At 37.3% G+C, this 17258-nt stretch overlaps 1 protein-coding gene across 3 annotated transcripts in view; it reads right to left on the bottom strand.

The window, feature by feature from the left end:
• Positions 1–17258, bottom strand: part of RYR2 (ryanodine receptor 2) — a 731966-nt gene that overhangs the window by 372482 nt on the left and 342226 nt on the right. For all 3 annotated transcript variants that reach the window (XM_078077755.1, XM_078077754.1, XM_078077753.1), the window contains one exon: positions 1270–1344. In XM_078077755.1, coding sequence (XP_077933881.1) covers positions 1270–1344 — 75 coding nt within the window. The remainder of the gene's footprint in view (positions 1–1269; positions 1345–17258) is intronic.

The following is a 17258-nucleotide window of genomic DNA, read 5'->3' as shown; positions in this document are numbered from 1 at the left end:
TACCATGACAATGAGAAAGAGAGTATATAAACTAACATAATAAAATAAAATTAAAAAATAATTTCTACCGTTAAGGAAGACTATGTTCAAGTATTTTTAAATAAACAAAGATGGGTATTAAATCATAGCAGTATTTAGAGTCAATGAGATACTTTTAAAAGAGTGGTATGCTCATTTCATTTTAAAATATCACTACCTCTAATACACCATAAGTTATATTCTATGCATCTATTTAAACTGAAAATGAAAAAAAAAAATTTAATGAAAAATGTATATTTCAAACCTTACAATGTTCAAGGATGCACCTTTCAAATTTTTTCAAAACTAATGTATGGTATATCTAAGCCAAAACAACTGAAGACCCCTAAACTATTTTAATCATCCTTAGATAAGCATTAATCTCAAAATAGTAGGCCTTACAAAGCTAGCTATTCTATACAAGATAGTTCCCTACAGCCATTCATGGAAACTATAACCTTAAATCAATAATTTCCTAAAAGTGTAATGTAATTGGGAACAAATACACTGAAAACTTATTGCTTTGTAGGCAAAGGAACGAGCCTTCCAACCAACAAAAAAAATCTGACTAATATTTTAATTCTACTTAAAATAACTCAAAAGGACACCTTTATCATCACTGCATTATCTATAGGAACTAAAAGTCAACCTCTGAACTTTTTCAAGCCACCAAAAAGGAAAAAAAAAAAAGAATATGAATATATATATTTGTTTGTATATACACAGTGACTTTGTATTGCAATCCAGATTTCTTACTCAGCTATCAACAAGGTGTTTGTAAATAAGGATAACGGCTGTCAGTAACGACCCTTGCACTCTCGTTCATGTTCAAGCTTCCTGTTTTACATGGGCCTTTAGACTGTTAAACCCAGACAATGTCAGGCCTGAAATGTGTAACAGGCTTGCAAACCATTCGTCCTCTTTCCAAACCTTCCACCACTCTGTCCTAGGAGCACCTTCTGATAGGAGATGCACAGACGGGGATGAGAGGATGTTACCAAAACAAATCAGGCTAAAGACAGGAGCAGATCATATAGAATTACTGGATACCGCGTAGTGAATTTAGGCTAAAGAAAGCGAAATAAAGGTAGGCAGAAGGGCAAGAAGAAACACTCCACCACTTTCTCAGTGTTTCATTTGCTTGTTTGCTGTAGTTCTTAGTGTGAGCTTTCACATAAAAGCTCAAGTCCACAGCACTGGAAGTATTTACTACACGTGAAGCACTCAGCTGTATTTACAAATTCTACTTACGCAACTCTTAGTGTCTCTAGTCTCCATAGGGAACGTGCATGAACAGATACAGCACCACCTTCATAGTGAACAGTTCTGGTTAAAAAAAGAAAAAAAAAAAAAGCCCAACTTTAACATGTGTCATTCTTGGACTCTGTTTTCTCAAGTCAATTACAAGAGAAAAGCAAATGGAAAGCCTTTAGATAAAGTTATACTTTTTGGCATGAGACAGTATAGCTGGAAATAAAAATAACAGAAATAACAGCAACAGTGATCAATGTACATTTGCCCTGAATAAACAATCATATTCTCTCATCATTTTCTCCCTCCACTCCCATTCATTCCCTTTGCCTCTCCCCTGTCCGACTCTCCCTCCCTCCGTCTCTCCCAGTAAATTAATTCACTTTACTTATTTAACTTATGTCCATAAAAGTACTCAGCTATGAGTTTACATATAGTTTAATATCTTATTATTTCAATACACACATATAATTATTTGTGGTTCTAAATTCTGTGCTAGATATATAAAACATTGTAAAGAAACACAAGAACGTAACTAAGTTTAGTGCTTTATTATAACAACCTGCAAAAGGATAAAAGAAAAGTATAAGGATCACCAAAAATATAAACATCAACAAAAAAGTCACACACACGAGAAGTAACTTAGAATGAGCATCACACATACACAAATTCCAAAGCTCTCATTACGATAATTTGTTAATACGGCAGAAGTAACGCTAAGTAATTTATATACATTACCCAAATTAAACTCTGTGCCAACCCGTTGAGATGGTTTTAAGGAAACCAATGCTTACACATACTACCTGTTTCCTCCCTGAGACTCATGGTCTCTGTCTCTACTGGATCTCTTTCATCATTCAAACACACATAACCCTATTCTATCTCAAACATAACACACTTGACCATATTCTCCTCTCCTGCTCATCCCCTTAATCTGCCTCATGATCACCCTCTCACTTCTCTGTGCTTTCCAATCTTGCTTTCAGACCCACTTCTCCAATGAAACAGTTTTGCTAAGGCCATCAAATGACATTCATGTCCCAAATCCAATGGACTGCTGTTGGTTTTGTTTTTATTTTTTACACTGTGTAAATACCTACTGTCTTGACAGTTTTTCTAACACCATTCTCTCTCACCTGCTTTTCCTCTCATATACTTAGATATTCCTTCTCATTGTTCTTATTATGGAATTTTTCAAATACACAAAAGTATAGAGATTATTATAATAAATCTCCATATACCCAGCACACAGTGTCAACAACGATCAATACAGGGCCAATCTTGTTTTACCTATAACCTCTAGTTACCCCTCCACATCCACTCCAAGAAAGAAAATACACACACATAAAATTCACTTTTATGAAATATCATATGTTATGTTCAAAGTTTCCATCTTCTCAGAAATGTTTTGTTTTTCTGTTGCTCTTTCAAACCAAGATCCAAACAAGATGCACAAATTGGCTAAGTATCTTAAATTTCTCTTAAGAACAGCTCTCCCTTCTTTTTTCCTTGTTGGCATTATTTCTTGATAAAAATGTCTATCATTTGTCTTAGAGTTTCTACATTCTGGATTTTACCAATGACATCCTCACAGTGGTTTTTAACATGTACCTCTAACACGGTAGTTAGATTTCTAGATCTAGTGTTTTATACTCCCTGCTACAACACATCTGAAGGTAATAATGACTACTTCTCTCTTTTTATATTAAAATTGAATGGTAGTTTCAGAATCACTTTGATCCATCCATTATAAGAGTTTTACATGTACCGATGAGCAATGCCATAGTGGTGGTTTTCAATCACACTGCAGATGTAATTACGTGGATAGCTTTTTAAAACATGATGACATGCCCTAACCAATGACCAATTAAACTGCATCTGGAGTCAGGATTTTTAAAAGCTCTCCAACTGGTGGTCATGAGAAAGTCATGTTTGGAAATCATGGTTCAGATCAATTTCTATACAGCAGCACTACTGATATTTGGGGGGCAGATAATTCTTCTGTGGGTGACTGCCCAGTGCCCCAATCCCTGGCCCCGACCAACCAAATGTCAGCAGTAGCTGTCTCCTCCACCACCACCCCCCAGTTCTGATAACCAAAACTGTTCCCAGATGTTACCAAATGTCTTCTTGGGGACAAAACCAACCCCACTGTGGAGCCGCTGGTATAGATCAGTGGCTCTCAGTCTTTAGTGAGCATGAGAATTATCTTGCAGGCTTTTTAAAATACATATTGCTGGGTCCCCAAGTTCCTAATTCAGTAGATCTAGAGTAAGGCACAAGAATTTGTATTCCTAAGAAGTTCCCAGGTGACCTTGGTGCAACTGGTCCATATTCTGAGAACCGCTGGGCTAGAATCGTTATTTTATTAGGGCAGTGATTCTTAGCCTTGGTTGTATATTAGAATCATCTGGAAAGCTTTAAAAACTCCAATGCACAGACAATTCTCAGACATATTAAATTAGAATCTCTGGGTATATACTTAAAAATAAATGACAAAATATAGAGGTATATGTGTGTGTATACATATATAGATAGATACATAGAGAGATTTTTAAATCAATCAGACCTCTCATAAAGATCTTGTATGTGGCCATAAAGAAAATTTTATCAGATTTTTTGAAACTAAAGCTATTTTTACTCATCATATTTTCTAATTATAACCAATAGCACTTGCAAATAAATACTAAAAAGATTTTTCATAACTTAACAACTTGGAAAACACAGGAACTCTTGTAAATAATTCATGGGTCAAAGAGGAAATAGAAATCACACCCTATCTAGAATGTAATGAGGACAAGAACACTTCATAACAAATCCAGGATTCACAGGTAAACTTTGAAAAATTTAGGCCAGAAATCCCTTAATTATTAAAGAAGTAATGAAAACAAAACTCAAGAGTTGTCTGAAGAGATTAAACAGAGAACAAAATAAACCAACAGAAAATAAAAAGAAGGGATTCTATGACGTATTATTAAGGTAAGTAAAGTGCAAGACTGTAAATGATACACATTTTGTGTACAATATAAATACATCTACGGCATATATGTGTGTATACATGCAGAAATATTCTCTGTATGAACACGGAGAAAGCTGCTAAATAATGAACACCAAGCTAGTAATACTAATTACATAATAAAAGTTATGTAGGAGCTAAGCTTGAGAATTAAATGGACTCTAAGATACAAATAGCATGAATAATGTTTATGTAATATTCATATACCTTATGTATATACGATATACATACTTTTTATTACTTTTTCTTTATTAGTTGAATTTAACAATGATCTTTCATTTTTTATATACATAGAAATCTAATGATATGTTAACTTAGGGGGAAACTAATATTTAAAACACCAATATAATGTCAAAAGGAAAGCTGGATCCTCCTTCCTACCTGAAATATTTTTAGCTTTATCTGGTTGGCTTCCCGAATATTTGCCTCCTGAAGGGACTTCCTGCCTTTAATTATTTCTTTGTATTTTCTTAAGTGTTTCACTGGCAGTGCAGAAAATCTGATGACTTAACAATTCTTCGTTGCCAACTGGGGAAATCTTTCCTATTATACAGTCTCCCCCTATAAATACATGGCATGTTATTAGTTCTCTAATCAAGTATTCATAGGCGATTTCTGACTGAAAATTGGCCTCCCAATATCAAGATCCTAAATACAGTAAGCATCAGTCCATCATAAATGACACTAAGGACATTTAAACTTATTTAGAAATCGGTCCACCTGGACAGATACACCTGTTCTCTGAAGGGATCATCCCTTTTCCTTGCAAGGTGTCTCAAGTATCCAATCAAAATCCAGGAAAACAATTGTTTTAAAGACCCACAAATTTACCAAATGGTATTAGAGACCCTATTTAAACCCATACAACTAAATGATCATCATCATAGCAAGTGCTCGTGTCAACAGGAAGACTAAGAGAGAAAGATTCTCTAAAAAATTGAGCAGACCCAGAGCAATAGCACCTTTGGAGGTCAGCATCCCAGGAGATTTCAGTGCAAACAGTGGCAATGACGTCAAAATTTAAGGGAAGGTCAACTGGGTATGAAACACAAGGTACTATGCAGCTCTCTGTTCACTCAAAGACTGTTTTTGCAATGAACCACAACAACGTTACCGCTAATAAGAAAAAGCTGTGTTAAGATAACTGGCCATTGATATCATTTGTAGCAGAATTTTTTTTTCCTAAAGAATCTTCCACCTCATAAATCAGAAAAACTCAAAGTCACTGTAATTTCACTGACTACAATTTTTTTTTTTTAAACACACGCACCTAATAACCATCAGTGTGTGCCTTATTCAACAATACTTTGAAAACTTCCAGGCTTCGGGCTGTAAGTTATGCCTACATAATACATTATCTCCCCATATAATATGCTTCATTAAGGAGCTCCTATTTCAGGCTGATCACATTAAATGGCCTGAAGAGGCCCTTCCAGGTTATTCTTTTAATAAATACAAATTCTTCCTATTATGTCATCAACTCCACTTCTCATAAGTATTATAATGTTGTCCACTGAAATAAAAGTAGTGAGCTACTTTTGCATTTTCGGTTTATAAAATACAATTTAAGTCTAATCTCAATTGTCGAACCACTTATTTTTCAATAAAAAGCAGGCATTTTGACAGCCAGGATAGATCATCTTCAGAATCTGAGGCCCAGAAAAAACGAGCATTAGCATAGTAATAAGAGCACCGTCCTTAGGAGCTTTTCAGAGACCGTTTGGCATCTATTGGTATATATTTATAAGAATTTTATAAGACACACAATTCCAATTAGTGGACTTTCACACAGAACCATAAAACATGATTAATAAAAGATTCAACACAGTCAAGAGAACCCTTCACCCTGGAGGAAGCTACTTTTTTTCACTTTGTGAGTGCTGCCACAGAGGACTTTCATTAGACAGCATCACAATTCTTAGCTCACATCTATGACAAGGCACCGAGAAGGGGACAAATCCCTCTCATACTTGATTGGGACTAGCTTTCTGAACATGTCACTTCTTTATATGAACTTATGCAAAGTCACTGAATTTCTCCATGCCTCATTGTTTTCACACACAAAACGAAGCTAATGGTCACTGGGTTACCGTGAGGAAGAAATGGAAGATATAACCCACGGAGACCTCTTGGAAGAGTTCTTACACAGCAAATGGGGCTCTGAGGGTGTGGAGGAAGAGGAGGAGGAGGAGGATGGTGCCACATTCAATCTTTCCAAATACAGGGTTAAAGACTCAATACTGTTTGTTGAATTGAACTGACCATAGTATCATATACTTGTTTATACACAAAGGTATAGTAAGTCCTAAATTCTAAAATCGTTCAGTACACAAGAAAGAAATAAGGCCATAATTCAGACGAACTCCTTGCTAGATTCTTCTATCGTACAATCATGTGGTTCTAGCATTCCTTTTCAGCCATGATCTACATACTCCTTTTGCTTCCAGTAGTTCTATGTATCAAATAAAGTGATTCTTCATTTTGTATCTTTGGGGTCTCGAAATTCACATTCAAATCAATATGACTTTTTTTGGCATCTATTGCAGGACACTAGAGAAAACTCAAGTTCTGAAAAGAATGTACACATTACATAGGTTAAAAGGATACTTTTTTTTTTCCTAGCCACCTTCTCCCTCTTGCAAAGATCTACTTCTGAAGGCACCCTAACTTTGGCTCTCAGCACAGGACTGCCCCATGTCTCCAGGACTGTTGGGGCTGACAGCCCAGCCAGGACTTTCACTGCCACTATGAAAAGGAGTGGATCTGGCAAACTCTTCTGTAAATACTTTAGGTTGAATGGGCCGTATGTGTTTTTTTAATACTACTTAACTCTGAAAGCATATTAATGGACAATATGTAAGGAAATGTTCATGTCTATGTTCCAATAAAACTTTATTTAGAAAAACAGGCAGTGGGCTGGATTTAACCCACACACCACAGTTTGCAAACCCTGGTCTAAAAGATCCTGCCCACATTACTGGTAATTTTAATCTCAGAACCAGCTAGATGAAAGCTGAGGTCTGGAGTTTTTCATAACTGTATTAGTCAGGGTTCTTCATAGAAAAAGAACCAATAGGATATAGACAACTCTTTTTTTAAAAAGAGATTTTTTTTTTTTTTATTTGAAAGAGAGCGAGCGCACAAGTGTGGGGGGGGTGGGCGGAGGGAAAGGGAGAAGCAGACTCCCTGCTGTGCAGGGAGCCCAACATGGGGCTCAATCCCAGGACCCTGGAATCATGACCTGAGCCGAAGGCAGACACCTAACTGACTGAGCCACCTAGGCACCCCGAGCATTTTCAATATCTACTTGTTTCTTTGCTTTTGTTATCCTCACTCCTAAAGTGGTATCACTCAGGAATTGTTAGTTTTCTATTATTGTGTAACAACTTACCACTGACTTATCAGTTCCAAACAATACCCATTTATCATCCTGTAGCCTGTATCTTAGAAGTCTGGATGTGGCAGACCTGGGTTTCCTGCTCAGGGTCTCACAGGCTGAAATCAAAATGTTGGTTGGGGCTGCGTTCTTGCCTGGAGCTCAGGGTATTCTCTTAAGCTCACTGGTGGTTGGTAGAAGTCATTTGCTTGCAGCCGTATGGGCCCTGTTTTCTTGCCAGCTATCAGGTGGGGACCTCTTTCAACAACTAAAGGTTGCCCTCAGATCCTGGCCCCATGGACCCCTCCACAGACCCTCTCACAACATGGCAACTTACTTCTTCAAGGCTGGCAGAAGAATCTTTTTCACACTTTGAATCTCTGACTTCAGCAGGCTCAGTCCCTTCCATTAATGGCTCACCTGGTTAGGTCAGGCCCACCGAGGAAAATCTCCCCTTTAACTCAAGGTCAGCAGACTGGGAAACTTAATTACATTTGCAACATCTTTCCAGCTTTGTTATATAATGTTACCTAATCATGGGAGTAAAATCCACCATACTCATAGTCCCATCACACAAAAAAAGAAGGGAATTATACAGAGCTTATAGAGTAGGGGGCAGGAATCTTGAGGGCCACCTCAATTCAATCTTCTACTCTCTATTTGTCCTACTCCATCTAAACTTTCTTCCTTTTTTTTGAATTAAGTATTTTTTCATTATATTTCTGTTTCCCTCTTAATATTTTACATCTTTTACTGTATTTTCCCTGATTACTATAAAGAATACAATATGTGTGCTTGGTTATTAAAATATGACTTAATTACTAATTTTACCACTTCTCAGACAACACAAGAACTGTCATTTAGTTCAACTTATTCTCCTCCTGACTCGTGTGCTATTATAATAAATTTTGTTCTCTATAGTTTTTTTCTATAGTTTTTAAAACGAAGCTTTACAACTGCCATCATCATCATCATTTACTTAACAGTCTTTGCAAGTTTTCCTCATATTTGCCTTCCTTCTGCTCTTTTCTCCCCTTTCTGTATCTCCAAAATTATATCTGAGATAATTTTCTTCTACTTGAAGAACACCCTTTAATATTTCCTTTGCTGTAGGTCTGCTGGTAATAAACTCCCTTAGCTTTGCTTTAAAAAATTGTCATTTTAGGGGGCACCTGCGTGGCTCAGTCAGTTAAACATTTGCCTTTGGCTCAGGTCATGATCCCAAGGTCCTGGGATTGAGCCCCACGCTGGGCTCCCTACTCAACAAGGAATCTGCTTCTCCCTCTACCCCTCCCATCCCTGCTCATAATCTCTCTCAAATAAATAAAATCTTTAAAAAATTGTCATTTCAGTAGATAAAATGGTCGTCAGGTTGGCAGTTATTTTCTTTAAGCACTTTGAAGATTATATCTCATGTCTCCGATTGTTTCTTAGACAAAGGGAGATGTAAATCTTACTGTTGTCACTTTTAAGGTACTATACTTTCTTTGCTATGTTTTTAAGTGTTTCATTTTGTGTTTACTTTTCAGTAGTTTTACTCTCATGATTTTAAGTATTCTTTCTATCCATCTTACTTAGGATTCAGTCCTTCTTAACTCTGTGACTTAATATACCTAGTCAGTTGTGCAGAATCCTTAAGCAGTTGTATTAAATATTGCCTGTGTCCTAGTGTATTTGCAAGCTTTCTTGTTGTTGCTCTCTCTCCTTCTCTCCTTCCCCTGCTGCTCACCTCCCTTCTTCATCTTTTTATTTGGGGACTCTAATTACATATATGATAGAACATTCATCATTCCCCACATATTTTCTTACTTTCTCTTCTATATTTCCCAATCTCTCTTTTTTTAAAAAATTTTATTTATTTGAAAGAGAGAGAATGAGAGAGAGAGAGCATGAGAGGGGAGAGGGTCAGAGGGAGAAGCCGACTCCCTGTTGAGCAGGGAGCCCAATGTGGGACTCGATCCTGGGACTCCAGGGTCATGACCTGAGCCAAAGGCAGTCACCCAACCAACTGAGCTGCCCAGGCACCCCTATATTTCCCACCCAATCTCTTAACCATCAGTATTTCAGTCTGAATTCTTCTGACCTAATCTCCAGTTCACTAATTCTCTTTTCAGCTACTTCTAAGCTGATGCTAAATTTATTGAGTTTCTAATATCAGTTATTTTAATCTTCAGTTTCAGTTTAGGAATGCCTACATGATCCCTTTTTATAGCTTTCAATTCTCTACCAAATTTCATCTTCTAACTCTTAGGTCATAATAATCATAAGTATTTTAAATTCTATTTGTGATAATTCTATTATCTGTGAATCCATGACCCATGTGCCTTCTTCTATCTCCTTGGTCAACTCCTATCTTATATGCCTGTGTTGTATGACAAACAAATTGGCTGACCTATGTCCCTGGTTCCTGGGATGGAGACTCTAAACCCTTGCAAGTTCCCACGTGAAAGAAGTGGCTTTGTTATTCAGGAGCGCCCTGGATCACAACTTATTTTAGGCTAATGAGTTCATTCACAGCAGCCCTAGATAGCTTCAACATGGGGGTCTGCCATGCTGGAAAGACCAATGATGACTAGAAGGCTGGAAGTTTGATCCAGCCTGACCTCTGGGGAGTGAAAGGTGCTGGAGACTGAATTCAGCCATGCAGTTAAATATTTAATCAATCATTCCTACATAATAAAACTGCAATAAAAACACTGTGGAACCAAAGCCCAACTGGGTTTCCTGAATGGTAGACACAGCGATTTAAGATATCCTGGTCCACAGGGAGAGGGCAGAGAAGCTCTGCATTCAGGCCCTCCCAGAACTCACCTTATGTATCTCTTCATCTGGGTGGTCTCATTTGTATGCTTTATAATAAAACTGGAATCATAATTATAGCACTGTCCTGAGTTCCTGAATCTAAAGAGATTGGGGGCACCCCCAGATTTGTAGCCAGTTGGTTAGAAGCACAGATGGACTAAGGATCCCACCCCCAAATTGTATCTAGAGTCTGAGATAAGGGCAGTTTTGTAGAGAACTAAGCCCTTAACTTGTACAGTCTGGTAACTTTGGGTAGTTCATGTCAGAATTTCACTGTCATATACCAATTGGGGTTGAAACAGAAGAGTTCATTTAATTTTAATGATCAGACATTGTATATATAAAATTATAGAGATCATTTGAGTTCTAGGTCTTATTTTCTCCCAAAAGATACACTTTTTTGCTTCTGTCAGGTACAGTGGTCTAAGGTCACCAGCAATCTCACATCATCCTAATCTAAACAGCAACTAGTATTCTTTAAGGCCCAGTCTGAATACTTGTGAGGGCTGGTCTATTTCCGGTTCACCACTGCTTCAAGGGGATAGCTCTTGAAGTTATACCTATAGTTTGGAAAGTGCCTCTCCTCTGGGGGGTCCTGTATCAGCTTTGATCTGCTTCCACTCTGATTCTTCCAACAGCCCTGCTCCTCAGCCACTGCAACCCCCTAGAGAGAAAAGACTGCTCCAAATGCTTAACTCAATTCTCTGGTCTCCTTGGATTTTGGGACATTGACCCACACATTTTCACTGCTTTTTCTGCTCTCCATTATCTTCAAACAGATTTTAGGGGGTGGTTTACCTTTTCTAGCTTTTCTCAGGGGGACACTGATTTGAAATAACCTATTTACTATTATTACCAATATCACTTTTTAGAATTATCTTTAAGGGGTGTGTGGGTGGCTCAGTTGATTGGGCATCCAACTCTTGGTTCCAGCTCAGGTCATGAGCTCAGGGTCCTGAGATCATACCCCACTTTGGTCTCTCAGCCCAGCACAGAGTCTGCCTGTTCCTCTCCCTCCCCCTCTGCTCCTCCCCTCATTCTCTCTCTAAAAATAAAGAAATAAAATCTTTAAAAATAAATAAATAAAATTATCTTTACAATATAATTATTTTCTACTTTGAGTCCACCAGGCTAGTGGGGAATTCAAGCACTAATTATTCTTGCTAGGGTACTGAAGTAACTCTAAACACTGGATAAGACCAGTTCGCTTGTTAGATCTCCTATGCACACGGTTTTCATCTATATGCTCCTTTCCTGGCTAAGGGCTGCTGCTTTCCACTCACTTGAGAGGCATAGGACATTCTGCTAAAGTAAAAAAAGTTTACAGCCACTCGCCTCTGACTTTTTGCCATCTTCTAAGTTGAGATGAAATGGGGAGTAGAAAGCAATCAGGTAGTAGACAGTTGGTCATCCCAAAAATAGAACCCAGAAAAATGCGCCCTCTCTGCAAATGTTTTAAAAGTTGTTTTAAACCAACACCACAAAAATACAAAAGATTGTAAGAACATATGAAAAACTATATGACAACAAATTGGACAACCCAGAAGAAATGGATAAATTCCTAGAAACATAGAACCCTCCAAAACTGAATAAGGAAGAACTAGAAAACTTGAACATACCGAATACCAGTAACAAAACTGAATCAGTAATCAAAAAACTCTGAACCAATGAAAGTCTAAGACCAGACTGGCTTCACAGGTAAATTCTACCGAACATTTAAAGGAGAGCTGATACCTATTCTTCTCAAACTATTCCAAAAAAGAGAAGAACAGGAAAGCTTCCAAATTCATTCTATAAGGCCAGCATTACCCTCCTACCAAAACAAGACAAAGACAGTACAAAGAAAAAGAAAGAAAGAAAGAGAACTGCAGGCCAATATCCATGATGAACAGAGATGCAAAAATCCTCAACAGAATACTAGCAAATCACATCCAATAACATGTTAAAAAATTCATTCACCATGATCAGGTGGGATTTATTCCAGGGATGCAAGGGTGGTTCAATATTTATGAATCAATCAACATGATCCATCACACTAACAAGTGAAAGGGCAAAAACCATATGGTCACCTCAACTGATACAGAAAAAGCATGTGACAAAGTAAAACATCCATTCATGATAAAAACTCTCAACAAGGTAGGTAGAGGGAACATGCCTCAACATAATAAAAACCATATGTAAAAAACCCACAGCTAACATCATCCTCAATGGTGAAAAACTAAGACCTTTTTCTCTAACATCAAGAACAAGGGGCGCCTGCATGGCTCAGTCGGTTAAGCGGCTGCCATCAGCTCAGGTCATGATCCCAGGGTCCTGGGATCGAGCCCCACATCAGGCTCCTTGCTCAGCGGAGAGCCTGCTTCTCCCTCTCCCTCTGCCTGCCGCTCCCCCTGCTTGTGCTCTGTATCTCTCTCTGTGTCAAATAAATAAATAAAATCTTAAAAAAAAAAAAAAAGAACAAGACAAGGATGCATACTCTTACCACTTTAATTCAACATAATTCAACTGGAAGCCCTAGGTGCAGCAATCAGTCAAGAAAAAGAAATAAAAGGTATCCAAATTGGTAAGAAAGAAGTAAAACTTACAGTATTTGCAGATGACATGATACTATATATAGAAAGTTCTAAAGATTCCATCAGGAAAACTACTAGAACTGATCAATGAATCCAGTAAAGTCATCCAGACACAAAGTTAATATACAGAAATCTCTGGCATTTCTATACACTAATAATGAAGTAGCAGAATGGGAAATTAAGAAAACAATCCATTTATAATTATACCCAAAAGAATAAAATACCAAAGAGGTGAAAGATTTATATTCTGAAAACTATAAAACACTGATGAAAGAAAGTGAAGATAACATAAACAAATGGAAAGATATTCCATGCTCATGGACTGGGAGAACCAATATTGTTAAACTATCCATACTACTTAAAGCAATCTACAGATTCAATGCAATCCCTATCAAAATACCAATAGCATTTTTCACAGAACTAGAACAAACAATCCCCAAATTTGTATGGAACCACAAAGACCCCACATAGCCAAAGAAATCTTGAAAAAAAATAAATCTGGAGGTATCACAATCCCGGATTTCAAATTATATTGCAAAGCTGTAGTAATCAAAATAGTACTGGCACAAAAACAAACACATAGATCAATGAAACAGAATAGAAACCATAGAAATGAACCCACAATTATATGATCACTTAATATTTGACAAAGCAGGAAAGAATGCCTAATGGGAAAAAGACAGTCTCTTCAACAAATGGTCTTAAGAAAACTGGACAACAACATGCAAAAGAATGGAACTGAACCACTTCCTTACACCATACACAAAAATAAACTCAAAATGGAGTAAAGACATAAAAGTGAGAATTGAAACCATAAAAATCCTACAAGAAAACATAGGCAGCAATTTCTGTGACACCAACCATAGAAACATTTTTTCTAGATAGGTCTCCTGAGGCAAGGGAAACCAAAGCAAAATTAAACTATTTGGATTACATCAAAATTAAAACGGTTAGCATGGTGAAAGGAATCATCAACAAATGACAAGGCAGCCTTCTAAGTGGGAAAAGATATTTGCAAACGATATATCTGATGAGGGTTAATGTCTAAAATATATAAAGAACTTGTATAACTTAACACCAAAAAAACAATCTAATTAAAAAAAGAGGCAGAGGACCTGAATAGACATTTTTCCAAAGATGACCTATGCATGGCCAACAGACAGATAAAAAGATGCTCAACATCACTAATCGTCAGGGAAATGCAAATCAAAACCACAATAAGATATCACCTTACACCTGTCAGAACGGCTACAACCAAAAAAGGTTAAGAAATGACAAGTGTTGGCAAGGATTCAGAGAAAAAGTAACCCCCATGCACTGTTGGTGGGAATGCAAACTGGTGCAGCCACTGTGAAAAACAGTACGAAGGTTCCTCAAACAGTTAAAAATAAAATTATCATGTGATCCAGTAATTCCACTCCTGGATATTTACCCAAAAAACTCCAAAACATAATTTGAAATTATATATGCACCCCTATGTTTATTGCAGAATTATTTATGATAACCAAGATATTGAAGCAGCCCAAGTGTCCATTGATACATGAATGGATAAAGAAGATGTGATATATAAACATATATATATATATATATATATATACACACACAAAGGAATATTACTCAGCCATAAAAGAAGAATGAAATCTTGCCATATGCAACAAAATGGATGGACCTACAGGATATAACGCTATGTGTATTAATTCAGAGAATGACAAATACCGTATGATTTCACCCATGTGTAGACTTTAAGAAACAAATGAACAAAGGAAAAAGAGACAAATCAACAACAACAACAAAACCAGACTTTTTTTTTTTTTTTAAAGATTTTATTTATTTATCTGAGAGAGTGAATGGGAGACAGACAGCATGAGAGGGGGAGGGTCAGAGGGAGAGGCAGACTCCCCGCTGAGCAGGGAGCCCAATGTGGGACTCGATCCCGAGACTCCAGAATCACGACCTGAGCCGAAGGCAGTTGCTTAACCAACTGAGCCACCCAGGCGCCCCCAAAAACCAGACTCTTAAATCCAGAAAACAAATTGGTGGTTTCCAGAAGGGAGGTTGGTGAGGAGATGGGTGAAAAATAGTTTAAGATAACTATAGATTCACATGCAGTTGAAAGAAATAGTACAGAACGGTATTTTTGAACATTTTGTTCTTGAACCTTTGTTTAGTTTAACCTAATAATAATATTTGTAAAATATAGAATAGTCTTTCATCGAGGATATTGGCTTTGATACAATCCCCTGATCTTATTAGATGTACCCAGTTTTGCTTGTATTTGTGTGTGTGTGTATGCATTAAATTCTACACCATTTTGTCAATTATGTTAGTTCCTGAATCCTCATGGTGGGAAGGTCCTATACCACAATGATTCCTCATATGCCCTTTTATAGTTACACCCACTTCCCTCTGTCCCCTGCTCCTACTTCCTTAACTTTGGACAACCATCTCTTCCATTTCTAAGATTTTACCATTTCAAAAACATTATAGAAATGGAATCATATAGTATGTACAATTCTGGGAATGACATTTTTCACTCAGCAAAATTGCCTAAAGATTCATCCAAGTTGCTGTATCAACAGGGCACTGCTTTTAGTTGCTGAGTAATATTCCATGCTATGGTGGTACCATGGATTGCTCAATCATCCACTAGTTGAAGGACAGCTGGGCTGATTCCAGTTTTTGGAGATTACAAAAAAGCTACTTTATGCTAAATACTTGTGTATAAGTGTTTGTGTTAACACAGTTTGCATTTCTGCCGGATAAACACCCAGGGATGCAACTGCTAGGTTATATGGTACTGTATGTTGAGTTTTTGAAGCAACTGCCAAAATGCTTTCCAGAGTAGCTGTACCACTTTTCAAGCAATTTATGAGTGATCCAGTTTCTCAGCATCCTCGCCAGCATTTGGCTATCAGTATTTTTGTGTGCCTTGGTCAATCTGTTTAGTGTGTATTGATCACTCCTTGCAGTCTTCCTTTACCACAATGACTAATGATGCTGTGCATTTTCCCATGTGCTTACTCGCACTCTTCATGTCCTCTCTGTGAAATACCAGTTCATGTCTTTTGTCCCTTTTCTAATTAGGTTGCCTTTTTTTTATTGTTGAGCTTTGAGAGTTCTTTATATATTTTTAGGTGCTAGTCCTTTGTAGGACATATGACCTACAAATATGTTCTGCCACTCTAGAACTTGTCTTTTCATTCTCTTCACGTGGACATTTACAGAAGTTTCTCATTTTAATGATGTCCAGTTGATCAATGTTTTCCTTTTATGAAGGTGTGCTTTTAATTTCAAGTTTTAAAACTCTATGATCTCAAAGACTTTTTTCCTATTTTTTTTCTGAAAGTTTTATAGTTTTATGTTTTACATTTCTGTCCATGATCCATTTGGAGTTAGTTTTTGTATAAAGTGTGAGGTTTGGGTCAAAGTTTTTTGGATTTTTTTGGTTTTGGCTTTGGGTTTTTTTTTGCCTATGGGAATCCATTTGTTCCACCTGAATGTCTTTTAAGTTGAAAAATCCCTTCTTTTTCTATCAGAGACAATCTGTATCTCTCCCTTCTAAGACACTAGAGAGAACAACTTCCTTGAATTTAGTCTTTAGGGAATAACAGTCAGGAAGGGAAGTATCTTGTACAAAACTTAAGCTTTCTGTGAAGTCACAAACTTCCCCTTTGGGGGGAAAAAAGCACACGTACCACTAACTGCTTAAATGGGGGGAAAATAACAGCGAAAATTCGGTGAGAAAACCTACATTAACATCACAGAAACCCCAAAGGCACAATCTTCCATGTTGGTAAGTATGTGAATTTTCTAGGAATGTATAACATGCATCAGATTGTCAAAGATACCCACAACCACCCTGTTCTTTTTTTGAAAATCGCTGTTTTTCAAGGCTCAGCTTCCTGCTACAAGAATAGGGACTCTTCCCTGTCGAGTGATTTGAAGTCAAGGTGCTTCCAATACAGAAGGCTCTGAGCCAAGGATGTGCGACTCACAGGCTCCAAAGTAGTTTTCTATCACTCCGGTTGGTGTGCTGATTTAGTAAGATATATTTTCTTCCCCTCCTTGAAGTACAAGCAGATAACAATCTTTCGGGAGTCACCAAAATAATACAAGTGGGAGACCTCTGACCCTGCTGAGTGAGCCAGAGTGTGGTCAATGCAGGCACCTCATTGCTCTCCTTCACCTACAGTAAAGTGCATGACATTTTTTTCTTCATTTA

This window comes from Halichoerus grypus, chromosome 7, assembly GCF_964656455.1.
Source record: "Halichoerus grypus chromosome 7, mHalGry1.hap1.1, whole genome shotgun sequence".
NCBI classification, from domain to species: Eukaryota; Metazoa; Chordata; class Mammalia; order Carnivora; family Phocidae; genus Halichoerus; species Halichoerus grypus.
The sequence above is the reverse complement of the archived record's forward strand: the minus strand, read 5'-3'. Positions and strand labels throughout refer to the sequence as shown.